This window comes from Scleropages formosus, chromosome 17 (assembly GCF_900964775.1).
Source record: "Scleropages formosus chromosome 17, fSclFor1.1, whole genome shotgun sequence".
In the NCBI taxonomy this organism is placed as follows: Eukaryota; Metazoa; Chordata; class Actinopteri; order Osteoglossiformes; family Osteoglossidae; genus Scleropages; species Scleropages formosus.
Window position 1 is genome coordinate 12773167 of NC_041822.1, and position 16175 is coordinate 12789341.

The 16175-nt window shown below is 46.1% G+C and overlaps 1 protein-coding gene and 1 long non-coding RNA gene across 6 annotated transcripts in view; one reads left to right on the plus strand and one right to left on the minus strand.

The window, feature by feature from the left end:
• The window catches only part of LOC108938435 (transducin-like enhancer protein 1), a 35559-nt gene extending 26835 nt beyond the window's left edge, over window positions 1-8724 (plus strand). For 2 of the 4 annotated variants that reach the window (XM_029259393.1, XM_029259395.1), the window contains exons 13-20: window positions 666-862; window positions 2533-2609; window positions 3379-3628; window positions 4428-4675; window positions 5747-5894; window positions 6926-7076; window positions 7266-7342; window positions 7687-8724. In XM_029259393.1, the coding sequence (XP_029115226.1) occupies window positions 666-862; window positions 2533-2609; window positions 3379-3628; window positions 4428-4675; window positions 5747-5894; window positions 6926-7076; window positions 7266-7342; window positions 7687-7794 (1256 nt within the window). In that variant the 3' untranslated portion in view covers window positions 7795-8724. Of the gene's footprint in view, window positions 1-665; window positions 863-2532; window positions 2610-3378; window positions 3629-4427; window positions 4676-5746; window positions 5895-6925; window positions 7174-7265; window positions 7343-7686 lie in introns of those variants that run through there. The other 2 variants (XM_029259394.1, XM_029259396.1) reach the window with 2 other exon arrangements.
• Window positions 5859-11624, minus strand: LOC114912467 (uncharacterized). Of its 2 annotated transcripts, none has more exons than XR_003798283.1 (3): window positions 11393-11624; window positions 10690-11208; window positions 5859-5936 (listed from the first exon to the last, which is right to left on the minus strand). It is a non-coding gene; the product is annotated as an uncharacterized LOC114912467 (long non-coding RNA). The 2 variants fall into 2 exon arrangements; XR_003798284.1 differs by lacking the exon at window positions 5859-5936 and adding an exon at window positions 6916-6965.
• Between the last annotated feature and the right edge of the window lie 4551 nt (window positions 11625-16175).

Genomic DNA, 16175 nt, shown 5'->3' on the forward strand with positions numbered 1-16175 from the left:
TTGTAAATCTTCAGAGAAGAAGCCAGTTGTGCAATAATTTAATGTGACTGAGCAGATAAGCAAGTGCATATGCATATCATGATCTGAAGTCTGTCGTCCATCATACTGTACAGTGTGTTAGTCAACTTCAGGCTAGTTCTGCTTTTGAGTGACAGCCTTTTAGAATCCAATTTTTTGTCCCCTGCTGCAATGTAGTATCTAAAAATTGTTAAAGCGACCAGCTGAGGGCTGTTCGGGCAGAGCATGGATTAAAAGTCATATAGAAAAAGCTTTCTTCTCATACTTACTGTTTGTGTAAAATGTTCTTGTTTTTATAAATGTTTACAGTGAGCAGTTTACAGCTGGTAAAGTGATTTGCTCTTGCATAGTTTGCCCCCAGGGGGGCACGGCGGCGCAATGGGTTTGGCCTGTGCCTGCTCTCTGGTGGGTCTGGGGTTCGAGTCCCGCTTGGGGTGTCTTGCGACGGCCTGGCGTCCCATCCTGGGTGCGTCCCCTCCCCCTCCAGGCTTGCGCCCTGTGTTGCCGGATTAGGCTCTGGCTCGCCACGACCCTATTTGGGACAAGCAGCTTCAGACTCTGTGTGTGTGGTTTGCCCCCCCCTTGATATTTTTTTTTATTTTTTTTATTTTATTTATTTATTTATTTTTTTAATCCCTGATTTCCAGCGGCAGGCCTCCGGACCCCACTGGCGGTACCAGGACCATACCCTGGCCCATTTGGGATGGTGCCACCACATGCAGCCATGAACGGGGACCTGAGCAGCCCAGGAGCCCCCTATGCTGGCCTCCACAATATCTCCCCTCAGATGAGTGCGGCAGCGGCGGCCGCAGCAGCGGTAGCAGCCTATGGACGATCCCCCATGGTGTGTGTGTGTGTGTGTGTGTGTGTGTGTGTGTGTGTGTACACACGTGTATGATTGACCCATCCCCTTGTCCAGGAGACCGCAGTGTGTGGTGCATTATATCTGTCTGCCTGATATCCTCGCAAAGTAAAGATACACACTTCTCAGACACCCACACTGCAGCAGAGATTCACTACTAGATCATGTTGTCTTATCACCAGAATACTTAGAAAACAAAACAAATGGCTCCTGTGCCTAAGGCTAAACCAAACAGCATGCTTTTTTCCGCCTCTCCATTTAGCATGTGCCAAGCACAGCATATCAAAAACCAATCACCATCTGTTCCTTTTTTCGAACAAATGTGTATCATGTCAGAATACGGCAGAGTCCTGACCAGCGGAGTGTAAAGCGACTCAGTCTGTCGTGTTGGAAATGAGCCGCGGCTCATGGTAACCCCGCGCACTTTGCACCGCGGCTCGTCGGAAATCTTTCCGAAGGGCAAAGGTGCGGTTCTCGCCGAACGAGGTTCGCTTTGTTTTGCTGAGCATGGACCTAATTGCATTTGTTTGTTCAGGAGAATAGACGCGATCTCGGCGTCGCCGGTCCGCAACCTGTTCTCCGACCTTAATGGAAATAGAAACTGAAGCTAAAATGTTTTTGTTGGTTCTACGTTCTCTGTACGTTCCGTACCTTCCGAACACGTTCATGTTTAACTCGACTGTCTGAGGATCACCAAGGAATCCTCCGCTGCGGCCAACCGCGCTGGCTCCAGCTCAGCTTCGGTGGAAACTCGAGAGAGGCTCTGCTGCGCCGGCAGTCTCGTGCTTCTGTTCCGGTCTTCGCCGAGCTCCTCTATGGGATGTGTCCTCGCTGTGCCGGAAGCTCTCGTTATATCTTAAAACATATTTGCCGGTGGCATTTATAAGGCGGTAAAGGCGATGTAGGTGGGCCGTTATGTCGTCGTTTTATTTCCGTATTCAAACGGCTCACAGATGTACCTACATATTTATGTGTAGCTGATTATTTTACCGGAGCAATTCATATTAATCACCTTGCTCAAAGATACGACAAAGACCCTTGCTGAGACTTGAGCTCGCAAACTTTAGGCTACGTCCTGATCCAGAGCGCTATCGACCCACCCGTTGCGGACTCTCCATCGGCCCGGCAGTGCTTCGGAGAGCCGCCGCCTACGTTGGCTTCACCAACTGACCCGAACACGTGGTTTCTCTGGGGGTCACGGCTGCATGGTTTTTTAGCTCTTTTTCTCTCTCCCGTAATTCTGTTAGCACAGGGATATTTTTGATATGTGAAAATAAGATTATTATGTCCCATGTGCCTTGTGCTGCACATTTATAACCTAAACTCAATTTGCAATTAGCACTCATTTTTATATTAAATCTTTGCTTTAGAGAAGTTGGTTAAGCAATTTCTAATGCATATTTTAAATTCCACATTATGTAAAATCAATTTTGCCTGTAGCATATGTTCAGAATTTTTTACTGGAATGAAAGTGCTGAAGTGAAAGACTTCCCGGTGAAGACAGTGGGGGGGGGAAAAAAAAAGATTTGTGTGTGCAAATGAGTTCCTTGTGCATCCATATATGTGTGTGCGTGTGCGCACGAGCAGACGTACAGATGCTGTTAATTGGTCTTGATTGGAACAGCTGTTTGTTGTTGTTTGTTTTGGCTCAGGTTGGCTTCGACCCACATCCGCACATGCGAGTACCTGGGATTCCTCCCAATCTGCCCGGGATCCCAGGAGGAAAGCCGTAAGTTAGCTTCGCTCGTCCCAGACCAAACACCGGTCCTTCTATGTCGCCCTTTGTTTGTTTGGACGGGGCTGTTTGTTTCTGCACCGCCCACCCCCCTGGCAACAAGAGCCCATTTGCTCTTCCACGTACACAAAGGTACTGCAGACCAAGGAGCCTGTTTTGTACAAAGAGCAAACGTGGACATTTTTTGGTGCGCGGCTGTTTGTCAGTGATCCTCATCACTCGATCTTGTGGAGTATAAAAGGGTTTGTGTTTAAACCACATGTGATTTCACGTGGATTAACTATCGAGACGAGACGTTTCACCTCATGAATTAAAGATGCAGTGTCTTACCTGAACAAACCACGAGGTTTCTTCTAAATTAAAGACCCTCAAATCCCTCTGCAACATTTGTAAACATTTGAGCCTTGCCTCAAGAATGAAAATCTGTTTCTCATTAGGAGATATACGCCGTATACGTACCCCACGAAGAAGGTTGTTTCACACCCCGACGGCTGGATCCTGCCCATTTTTCAGTAGCCTTTCGTTTAGTAACTGATTTACGCAGGAAGCATCCAGGAAAGGTGACCGTCTGTCTGATAACTGGAATTAAAAATTAAAGAGCCAAAGCACGAAAGCGCACGTCTAGGCTGCGAGCACTCGAATGTCCTTGCTTTGACCATTAGTACTGATTTGCTGGCAGTCTGTTCAGATAATGGCTGTGAATTTAAAGAAAAGTAGCTGGGCTGTGTCACTGTGGTTCTCAACCACTTCTTCGTCCCCTCAGGGCCTACTCCTTCCACGTGAGCGCTGACGGGCAGATGCAGCCCGTCCCCTTCCCTCCAGATGCTCTCATTGGCCCCGGGATCCCACGCCACGCCCGCCAGATCAACACACTGAGCCACGGGGAGGTGGTGTGCGCTGTCACCATCAGCAACCCTACCCGCCATGTCTACACAGGGGGCAAGGGCTGCGTCAAAGTCTGGGACATCAGTCACCCCGGCAACAAGAGCCCTGTCTCCCAGCTGGACTGCCTGGTATGTGAAATGGACATCGTGCTCTTGACAGTACTAAGGTCTCCGGCTACGAAGACATCAACTTATACGATAAAAACATCAGATTAAACACTGGGTGTCACCACTCTCCACACATGTAGAAGACACTGTGGTTGTAGTTTCGAACCCTCTCTTTAGGCTCTTTTCTTTGTGTTTCTACTGGATTGCTATGTAGCATGCTGACTGAAGGAACCACCAGAGAAAACGGAGCAACTGTGTGCCGTTGCTTGATGCCTCTGGTACTTTTACCTGTGCGCAGACACACTGTGTGGGTGTAATAGGTCTCCTGTACCATGGTTCACGACCTAATGTTTACTCAGATGGTTTTTGGCCCATAGTAGAGGGATGGTAATAAACACTCCCGCAGAAGAGCTCGGCGTTCACAGCTCTGCAAGCTCCAGCTGAAGAGCCCCAACCCCCTCCATGGCGGCAGGCTCAGTGGCAGGCTGCCATTGACCCCCTTCCTGGGGTTAAGGGTGTGGAGAGTGCCGAGCAGATTGTGTTTGTTTAAGGAGGCTCGTCGAGCACCGCAATCTGTTGTTTCACCAGCACCCTCCTCTTGTCCTGCGAGTGTTTTATTTTTGCTTTTTTCAATATCACTGGCAGATAGCAGTGGCTATGGAGTGGGCCTTGACTAAGGGGAGGGGTGTGTGTGTGGGTGCCTGGCTGGTATCTGGTAATGAGATTTATGGAAATATCCATGTCTGCCATTGTAATCCTGACACTGGCTCATTCTCCTCCATTCTCACATTTATTTATTTATTATTGTCTGAAATTTCAGAACAGAGACAACTACATCCGGTCATGTAAGCTGTTGCCTGATGGCCGCACGCTGATAGTGGGCGGAGAGGCCAGCACGCTGTCCATCTGGGACCTGGCTGCCCCAACCCCACGCATCAAGGCGGAGCTCACCTCCTCAGCCCCTGCCTGCTATGCCTTGGCCATCAGCCCTGACTCAAAGGTGTGCTTCTCCTGCTGCAGTGACGGCAACATCGCCGTGTGGGATCTTCACAACCAGACGCTGGTCAGGTGAATATCAGTATCATATGTTGTTCTGCATCATTTCTAATTTTTCTTTTTTTCTCTCTTTCAATTATCCTAGACAGGATGGAATTTGCTTGAATCAGTATTTGTTTGTCACTTCTTCCTCTTTTTCCTTCAGCTTGTTTTTTTTTTTTTTTTTTTTTTCCCCCCCCAACTTTTATTTATGGAAAATATGGTTCAAAGAAGTAGGTTAATTCCAAAGTGAGTCTTGTACCACAATTATTTACAGTTGTGACTCAGCTTTTCTACAGTAGTTGATAATGAAGGTTTCAAACCATCTACAAGATCGTATCATTTTGGCTTTAGCTCTCATTGTTTTTGCACATTTCATATTTTTATAATTGTCTTTGACTGGTGATGACTAGCAACTTGCGTGAGTCTTCAGAAACCCTTTGTAAGAATCTGTTGAGGTTGGGGTTGATTTCCAGCTGACGGTATCCTTGCTTGAGCCAACCATCTGATTTGGCCCACAGTGCCATTTATCAAGCCTCCTGCTTTCGTGCTAGGATAGGTACCCTAGAAATACCCAGCAGTGGACTTGTTGGAAGGGCCTGTCGCTCTTTCATCTCATCCCCGTGTGTGGGCTTGGATCTTCCTTTTGGTGGAAAGGATGAGCCGCAGCTAAACTTAGAGCTCTTCCTCTCATAGGATCTTCATCCTTTCTGGCGATTGTTTAGAAGACCCTATGATGGCTGGAATTTGCCCCTTACTCCGCCCACCCCACCAGCACAGTCCATCCCTGCTTTAGGCACCTTTATACAGTAAAAGCACAGTGTCCCGTAGACCAATCCCTATAAGTGGATGTTCATCACTAAGCAGGAGGGTTGTATTTTTCCAGCTGCATCCTGGTGTGTTTTCCTTCCACCTGGGAAATGTTGACATAACATAAGCACACTCCATGTTACACCATGGTTTGTTTATCCAAATGCTTTACCAGACATCGGAGCGCAAAACAAAAAGAGACACGTTTATACTGGCTCCAACACTAACAACGTAACTGTGTTTACTTTCAGCTCACTCAGGAAATCTTTATTCAACCCATATTTATTTTACCAGGCAGTTCCAGGGCCACACGGATGGAGCCAGCTGTATTGATATTTCCAATGATGGTACCAAGCTGTGGACAGGAGGCCTGGACAACACTGTGAGGTCCTGGGATCTTAGAGAGGGCCGACAGCTTCAGCAGCATGACTTCACGTCACAGGTAGGCCTTGCTGACTGCCCCACCCACCTCCATCAACACACACTGCAAAGAAGAGCCATTTTCCATTTTAGGGAAAGATTATAGCTGCGTATCTGGAAACCTGAATTGCTTCTATCCCTTTAGAAGCAGGGTAATTCTGTTAGCCTCAGTGAAAATCACTCTGGTGGAAGTGAGTTTTGTTTTTAGCCTCCTCCGCAAAGGGTTCAGAGTGATGAAGATGAATGGGTGTCTTCACGTCCAAATGGTAACTATGTTCAGAAGAGATGGTCATTTTTCCTTATTTTCAGATTGCTTTCCCTTAGCAATTTTACTCTACTTTTAAAGTGATTTTTGAAGTGTGCCATGGAAGCCAACCACAATCAAAGTGAATAAAAAGCAGTAATGGTAGCTTTTTTGTATAATTGACAATTTACCCAAAACAGCCTAGCCTGCTGGTACTGTGGCAGAGCTGATACATGTTTAGCAGATCACAGTGGGGATTCTCACAAAGTCCTACCCTAAGCAAGGGGACCCAAAAAAAAAAAAAAAAAAACAGGAAACCTTTGGCATTAGAAAAATAGTGCACAATGAAGTAGTGATGGAGCCTGTAGAGTTCCAAGATCTAAACTACGTATTTAAGAAACTAAATAATCAAAGTAACATTCTGGAAAATCATAGGTTCCAAGATGTCCAGGTTGGCTTTGGGAAACAGTGATAGCACTCTGCTGATATTGATTCTAGTACTGCTGAAACCTGCAATACCTAGCAAAATATGAAATATGTTTGAGAAACGAGCTTTAACAGTAATGTTATATGCTTGCTTGGTGCTTTATTAGAATAAAAGGTCAGTTAATATTGATATAGACTTATCGTGCATAGGAAGATTGGGAAAGGTAGCTAGGCTAGTAGCGCTACCTTTGAGTTTGGTATAATGAATTGGACACGCATGATGGTGATATCATATTTTGATATGATTGATATGTATATTCAAGATACACAGGAAAAGATGTTATACCCCGTGTGTATAAGCAATAAATTTGTCCTGCTGGCAGATCTTCTCGCTGGGGTACTGTCCTACGGGTGAGTGGCTGGCTGTAGGGATGGAGAGCAGCAATGTTGAGGTCCTACATGTGAACAAGCCAGACAAATATCAGCTGCACCTTCACGAGAGCTGTGTGCTCTCCCTTCAGTTTGCCTACTGCGGTAAGAGTCTCTTCCTTCTCATGTTCCTCTTGTAAACGCTATTGGTTTCTCACCACCTACCTCCTTGTATTTGAAATATCCAGAGAATATACACTAATGTACAGATGCCATTTTTAGGTTGTTTATAAGGGAATGTCTAGAGAAACAAATTTAAATGTTTTTGCTTGTTTTTTTGCTTTTCCACTGCAGGTAAATGGTTTGTCAGCACAGGGAAGGACAACCTACTTAATGCCTGGAGAACACCATATGGAGCCAGTATATTCCAGGTTAAGACTTGCATATTTTTGAAAAATGTGCTAGTATTTTATACACGGATCTAGAATATTGGGGGTTATAAGTACATATACCGTATATAAAATGACTGCAGCCCTCGTTTAACAGGGGTGTTCTAGGGGTCGTATTGGTAATGTCACTGAAATGCTAGGAATCTGTAATGATGATCAGAGGCATAAAGATGCTTGGTATTTTAAAGGCAGATTAAAATAGTTTTGCTCATACCGTTGTTGCTGATTAACCAAAAAAAAAAAATGAAATTATTCAAGTAGTTCATGGTAGGCAAAGGCACTGTTGCGTGACCCAGACTTTTTTTTCTTTTTTTTTAAACCCCCAGTCCAAGGAGTCATCCTCTGTGCTGAGCTGTGATATCTCTGTGGATGATAAATACATTGTCACAGGCTCTGGGGACAAGAAGGCCACAGTCTACGAAGTTATCTACTGAAAACCAAAGTCATCCCGTATTTTTTGTACACACACATAAACGGAACTGAATGCAGTCGACTCAAAAGTTCCCAGGCCTGCTGTAAGTTCTGGGAAGACGTGCTCAGCCATGGAGCCTGTAACAATCTTGGATCCATCTAGTCCAGAGAAACAGCGACTTGCCAAGAGAGCCCTGTGAATGGATATACGGAGAGAAGCTTCAGCAAAGCGCTCAAACCACCACTTGTCCGTGGCTCGTCGTAACCTTCTAGAGGAAAAGATTTCACCTCAAACTGTTGTACTGCCAGACTCTCCAGCCTGGGCCTTTGTGAACCTCTTCCCTTTAGTGACGCCTTCTGTCCTCACCCTTTTGACTTCTGGTGATATTTTTGATGGTCAAGCTTATGTACAAATTGTATATATTTGATTTTACAGTAAATGCTTTAGTATCAACAGGAATGTTTTCATATGTCTCTAAAATAACATAGCAAGGTTAACTCTTGGTCTAAATGCTATCTAATATAATTTGATGGATATGTCTTCATAAATTTTTTTTAACAAAGTGTTTCATTTTCAAATATTTTGAATATGTTTTCAGAGGTGTGGTGATGTGCTTAAGATGCAGGAGGGTGACCTGAAGCAGCTTTTCTTTGCAATGGACACTAAAGAGGCTCTGCAACATGAGCCCAGCAACTCTGAGGTGCACTGAGCCATTGTGCCATTGTGGCTTCATGGGTTAGTCCCTCCATGTTTTGTAACACAGCCACAGAAATAGGTGACAAGCAGTGGGTTTTGTACGCTCTCAAGAACATTGTCTCAGAATGTAATGTAATAAAATAAAACTGCAAAATTTCACCTCCTGTCACATTTTCTTAGTTATGAAAGTTCTAGTTGAAATGCAGTGCTTTCCATGAAATACCCTGTAACTGTACAGTAAAATGACTCAATTATGAAAGTACAGATTCACTCTAGCTTTCTGATATGAGCTGTCTTTTTTTTTTTATAGTGGCAACTTCATGCTGGCAGGACTATGACTTCTTAGAACAAGTTCAGTAACCTGCCTGCATGTTGGAAAAAAAAGAGCCCTGTCTCTGTTTTAGATTATACATTCTTTTAAAAAAAAAAAAAATGCACACAACCCATCAAGAGTTGGAGTACACTTGTTGGAAACTAGTTTACCAAATGCCTTATGAAACAGCTTTGAGTAATAGATCAACCAACAGGTCCTCCCAGCTCTTCTGCAGAAATCCAGCGATTTAGGACATGTAAGTAAGTGTTGCTTTGCTTTCACTTTTCTGTTCAGTGTGCCCTGGAGGAAGATTTTCCAGGGTACGAGGTGTACGCACTTTTCCCTGGTACTGTATTATATTCAAAATCACAATATACAAATTGAAAAACTTTTGCACTGGACCAAGACCATCCTTGTCAGATCTGGACAGTTAGGGTTTCTCCTGTACTGCTTTCACAGCCATCAGTGTAACTAAGGTCACATTGATCTAAGATTTTTTTTAGTCTTAACCACAAATTCAGTACCAAAGGAAAATATACCGCTTTGCTGTGGTAAATGAAGTTGATACATATCATGTAACAAAAAAAGTGAACAAATTATTAAAATAATTGACAGGTTTCTGCAATGTTTAGCCAGTGCCCACCGGGATCCTGAAAACTTCTTTAGAGGTGGGTTTTATAGTCAGTTGTGCCTGCAAAATGGTGCAAAAAAGACCAGCCTTCTCCTCAGCACAGTTCAACAGGACCATTGTCTTTGGAACTAGAGCATGGAAATTTCAAATGTGTTTTACTCTTCCGTAGAGTGTCTTCCTTTCTTATTTTGTTAAATTTCTTGGCACAAGTGCTACACTTCTACTTTTCCCACACATATATAATAATAATAAAAAAAACACACACACGCACACAGAGTTAAGTATTTGCATTAAAGGGAAAAAAAAAGACACGAATGAAGGTGCTGAAAAGTTTGATTGGGTCACCACCAGTCTTTTCTCAACTGATGGAGCTTAGATTCTGTGGTTTCCATGCATGACATGAATAATCTGTGACCCATTACCTCATCTCACACTGAGCATTAGGTTTCAATTGAACTGGAACAGGGAAAGACATCAGGAAACTAAAGTCTCTTGCCTGGAGACACGATCATGGGAGAACCACAGTGGGTTAAAGGTGAAAATATAATTCATTTTCCTGTGTTTCCAATAGTATCCTCCAAGAAAATTTACCATGGATGTGGGCTCTAGCCACCTTGGTCGTATTTAATGGTGTAGTGAAGACATGTCTATGCTTTATGACACATATAGGGAATGGTGATGCTGTTATGATCAGTGCAGAGCGTGCAGAGTAAGCATCTAAAAGGAATAGAGCACAAAAATTATATGAAAAATGTGTCCCTGCCCAGTATAAAAAATAAGAACAATCTGCTCCAGAGCCACGTCAATAGTGTGTCAACAGCTGTAAAACATCCGTTTGTCTAAGAGTTAATAATTTGTCTAATGGCAGAAAGGATTTCATGGTCAATTTTCAGGTGACCCTTGTTAACAGCCTGCTCTTCTCTCATCTGGTAGCAGGAGACAGGCCCCACTAGTGGCCCATTTAATTGAGCTGAATTGAATAATTAATCAAATTGCTGCTCCTCGGATACGGCCGGTAATTCATGCCTCTGTTATACGAGCTGGAGAAGAGCTCTGGGAAAAGGATGGCAGAGGGCCATTATGGATTCACAGTACAGACCCTGGGAAAGTATTTACTCTCACCAAAACAGCAGAGCTCATCTCCACTTGATTCATGCGAACAACATCTCACCTCCCCTCTTTTCCGTCCCGTTGGTGTGTGTGTGTGTGCTCTGAGAGCGTGCACCTAAAAAGGAGACCCGACCTACACATCCATCCCACTTTGCGTTCAGACTTACGGCGGACGACAGCTGCTCAACCCATTCTGATTTCACCTGGCCCTGGCAGGACACTGCTGTCGCAAATGGCCTCACCTTCACCTGCTGGGAAGAGCATACTGACATCAGCGCAAAGATCAACATGACTCATGACACAATCAGAGAAAAACACTGCAATACATAAACTACACCAGGGTCCCAACAGCATGCTGAAACACTATTAACATCCTGGGGGGTTAAGGGTCTTGAAACGATGTCATCTTTGTTCCCCCTTCAAAAGTGTTCTGGATTAGCATGGATCCCCTGCTGTGCTGCTGATGCCCCTCATTTACAAGGAGAAGGTAAGCGATGAAAGCAATGAAGGAGAGAAGACTGATGAGAAAGGCCCCCTAGCCAGCGGGGCCGCTGGTCCCCCATCTGTACCAGGCCCCCCGAGAGCTCAACTCCAGGCAAAGTTGGGCGCGCAGTGCTGCTCTCCCTCGGCTCTCCTGTCACAGGCCGTTAGGTCCCCGAGCGAGCAGCTAGGATCCGGTTGGCAGACTGAGAACATGAGAACATTGCATCTCAAGACCCGCTATGAACACAGAAAAAAAAAAAAAAAAGAGTTTACTAAACAGCTTCTCAAACACGTGTCATGTCCTGTTGCCAGTCATCACCCGTGACCCCCTCTTAGATAGCTCTCAATTTCATACAGAAAACAAAAGAAAAACCGCTGGCCTCTTACCAGGATGAAGGAGACGGCGTGTGCGACAGAAGAGGTCCCACAGCAGCGCAACGTGTCCGAGCACGTCTGCAACGTGCGTCCTTATTAGATGACAATGAACTAATTTAGGGACAGCTGGTAGCGTAGTGGTTAGAGCTGCTGCTTTCGGACCCAAAAGTCGCAGATTTGAATTTCGCCTCCGACCGTAGTTCCCTTGAACAAGGTACTTACCCTAAAATTGCACCAAAAAAAAAAAAACATAACCAGCTGTAATAAATAAGTAATTGTAGGTAGATTAACACTAAGTTACTTTTAGAGAAAAGCATCAGCTAAATGAATAAATGTAAATGAAAGAATAAATCAGAAACAGTATCGTAAGTGATGTGTGACAAGGAGGAATCTGCACATCTGCTACACTGTCCCTGTAAAACCACGTGGTATTCTACCCACGTGCAGCAGAATCTCACTGCACACATTTATGAAGGACATCCCACGTGGAGGAAATCAGGAGCCGATGGCTTTCCTTAGAATCAAGAACTCAAGAACTTCTACCAAAGTAAGGCTCCTGTAGCTACAGCCAAACAAGACAAGCTATATATTCAGTCAGATTGTACGTCCAAGACGGCATGCAAATCGACCTCTCATTTTTCAGACATGCATATGGATGCAGCGAACAGGAAACAGGTATTTATGGTACAACAGGAGTAGCCTTCTGCTTCTCTGGACCTGAACTCCTGCTCACAAGTCCTGATGCTAAAGCCCTTGCGGTGGAAGAGGTGAGGACAGTGAGGAGGAGACACACGTGGAAGGACTTGAGCGTGACACCAAGCTCACGTGGTGCTGCCTTTTCTCCCTCCCTCCCGTACAGAAGTTGGTCCACTCTGTGTAACAACTAAGAACACTCTCTTCAAAACGTACATTGTATTTTGCTGTAAACTCTGAGTGGAACAGAGTGTTTTAAAGTAGAGCTCATTTCTTACGCTCATTTTGAAAATTAGAGACCGTCCAAGGAAGGTTCGGTCCTGAAGAGAAGGCAATGAGTACCTTGCATCTGCCGTGCGTGTTTGAACGTTTCCGGAGAGCCGATAAGGGGCTGGAACGGGAGACGTGCTGCTCCGAATCAAGTCGTCGGCAGCCAGAGACCCGAACGGCACGGGGTGCGAGTCGGAGGGGCTGACCTGCCTTTACGGTCCAGCGTAGATAACTTCACGCCATGTGAGCCAACTCGCTTTTTTCTGCCTCTCTTTTCCAAATCCCTGAGCTGCAAGTCAAGCTGAAAATTAGTCTGCTATACATTCCTGGCGCTGAATGGCAGCAAAAATAAATCCCTCTGCCTAATCTTTCAACATATATTTATTCAAAGGATCAACAGATTATGTAAACCGCATGACGTGGTGGTTTAAGAACGCCGCCTTCCCTGTTTGGTTGCGGGTGAACCATCAATCGGTTTTTGTTTGTGAACTCATCAGTCTCAAATCGTCTCTGGGTGTTCGCCAGATGCGCGCGGTCCAGGGAGCATCCCCGAACGCCTCCCACCCGCCGCGGCGCTCGGCGCCGGACGTCCACGGGGCACATCATTTCTCGTCCCGGCATTCCCCTCCCTTCAGCAGCTAAATTAAATGTTGCCGTCGCAACTTTGCCGGTGCGCGATAAGGTAAGCGGGAGATTTGCGCACCAAAGTTCTGAGGCCGCGTCCACTTCCCGCAGCGCGGTGGGCCAAGGGAGAGACTGTCGGTGAGAAATCCGTTCTGAAGGCGAGCGGGGTGGCGGAGAAGTGATCCCAGAACATGCTGCAGGCGTCATTCGCCCCAGTCTGCATGCCACGCTCACGTCCGTCCTGCGCGAACACCCTAGATGTGCGCGCAGCTTGTCCCTCCTACATTAACGACAATAAACAAAGAGGACAGCGTGCGCTATAGGGCATTAGGGCAGTCGCACGATCTGAAGGTTGCTGGTTCAAACCCCACCGCAGCCTTGATCGGGTTACTTATCCTGAAACGGAACGGTATGATTTACCCAACAGCACGAATGACTAAGTCACTGTAAAGTGGCATCTGCTACTGTAACTCACCTTGGATAAAGGTAGGTTGTACAACTGGCACGTAAGACAAAGCTGCTCCTGCTAAAAGAGCTGTAGAGCGAAAGACAAAGAGTAGCAGTTAGAACACAGCTGTTAGATTCATCATTACTGTCATGCAGCAATAACTGACTTAGGGGTTACAGGTGTCATACAACACTTAATAATAAGAATAATAATTTTTTTTTTTTTTTTTTTTTTTTTTACTGTGTTCAGAATTTTCAGAAAAACAAAATGCTAAATTTTAAAACATGGTTTACAATTTAGGCCGTTAGGTCCCTGAGCGACCAGCTAGGACCCGGTTGGCGGACTGAGAACAGTTCCTTTCCTTACGTACGTCACTTATACATCTACTCGCGCATCAGGACTTGTCAGCTGTGTTCAATTTCATGCAGCATTTTGCAGTAGTATGAATTTACGATAGACAAACACGGATCAACTAACTGACGTTATTCGCCCACTAAAAATAAACAGAGACGGCAGCCTTGAGAACTTCTTGGTCTTTATATCCTAAGAAACTGCAGCACTTTCTTTAGGGGAAAAAAAAAAATACATGAGAGTGTGTGTGTTTATATAGCCAAATGTATTTATGAAAATCCCTTTGCTTTGTATTCTTGATCTCCCACAGAGATTATTCTGTGTTGCCCATCTGTGCAGAATACATCCTGACATGACACCACAGGTTGCTGGGATGCTGTCGAACCCTTCAGCCCACTTACTCGCGCGCCGTGTATGTGCCAAAACATTAAGAGCATTAAAATAGCTCACAGAATCCTTATACAATAACTGGTGTTAATTATTTATATTTCGGGCATGGCGGATTATTCCAGAAGATTAGTGAATATTTATTTTAAAAAGTCAGTCAGATTTAATTTTAAAGACCACGGATACAGGACGGCAAATACAACACAAAGGCAGTCAACGAACAAACAAACAAAGCAGCCCGATTCTTTAAAGAACATAAATAACGTAATGGGATTAATGGCGTTTTGAGCCCACCTGAGGGGGTTACATAATCAAGCGATTATTGATGTTTGTGTGCGACGTATCTCCCAGGAACACCTGGGTCCGCGCGGCGGCCGCTGCGCACTGCGGCCCGCTGATATGAATATTCCTGTCATGTAAAAACTAAAAATAATCAGCCTCTGGCATTTTGTAAGCTATATTAATCCACAGATTTTGCATTAAATATTTATAGCGTGGGAGAGTTATTTGCTGCGACGCTGATAAAAAGGGAAGAAAAATAGAGGATTTGGGGCCGTCGGTGTCCCCTCTGAGCTCTCAGCGTTGTTGTCGGAGGGTTTTATCGTCGACGGAGGGGCTCAGCTCTCAGCACTTTGGATAAGCCTGCTCCGAACATCGCTGTGCCTTTCGGAGCCTCTGTGTGTGTGTGTTGTGTGTGTGTGACTGAGCGTGTTCATTTACGGGTGTGCGTAGGGATGCGGACCGAGGGATGACAAGGGACTCCAGGCATGACTGTAAGCAGCCACACCTGGAGAGGAGGTTACTAACAGCCTCCCGTCGCCGTAGCTGCTGTGCGATACGCATATGAACGTGCACCTGTAGGCTCACGCGTACACGGGGGGGTGCATGCCTGTGTTCGCAGGCTACTTGTTAGAGCTGCACCATCGCTGAGTCTGTCTATCATCCCGTCACTTGTGGGGACCGACACAGTGTAAGGGTCTTCGAGGATCTCGAGGAAAGGATAGAATGAAGCATCAGCAGCGCAACGCAAACCCCTGGGAAAGAGGTTACCCGCACATGCACCTGCCACCACCGGTGTTAATCAACAGGAGCTACTGAGAGGCCCCCGCCTGCGAACGCAGTAAACTGCAGCGACAGACCCCAGGAGGTCACGGCCCTGGCAGGAGATGTGTGTATAATGTGTGTATTATACAGTGGTGGAGCACAGCGCACCGACAGGAACGAAGCACCTAATCCATCACTAGAGGCGGAGACAAGCGCTAACTAATGCGCTTGGAACTTTCTTGGGAAGTGTTCAGATGGACTGTAGGCAGGGGGTGTGTGTGTGAGCGAGCAGGTGAGGAAAGGGGTTCTCTCGAGGAGCGTGAGCAGTCTCCTCAGAAGAACCGAGGGACCCCGAGGGATACAGATGCCATGTCATTATGTGCATTCAGACGGCTGTTTTGGAATCATTTTCTCCACTTTCACGGAAGTGATACAGGCCACAGATTACCGAGCCTTTTTGTAACGCTCTCACGGCTTTTCCTCCCCCTCCAGATGGAAAAGGAGAAGCAGGAGACCAGAAATGGTGTGCAGTTACAGGGGAGGAGGGGAGGCCCGGCCCGGCGAAATGGCACTGGAAGGCAGTAAGTGGCCTAGCGGGGGGACGGGAGCCTCACGGAGGAGCCAGAAGGGAGATGATCAGGAGGCCACTCCGGTAAACGCACCGTAATAGACTGCGCGAGAGAAGGAGATTAAAGTCACAGATACATTTTCAGAGGCACGGAGGTTCATTCGAAGAGCAGCCGCAGCCGAGCCGCTGCCCTCCCCGCCCAGCCCGCATCGCACCTTCCGTTCCCTGCGTTTTTCGGCGTGCGCGTCGACCGGCCACGTCAACACAGAGAGCTTAGTACCACGGACGGCTCTTTCCCGTCCACGCTCAACGCACGCTCCTTCGTCACGAAAAACCCGGCACGTACAGCTCTTTGGATGACGCCGTCGAGAGCCACCTCGGCGCCGCGGCGTCACGACTGGCTCCCGGCA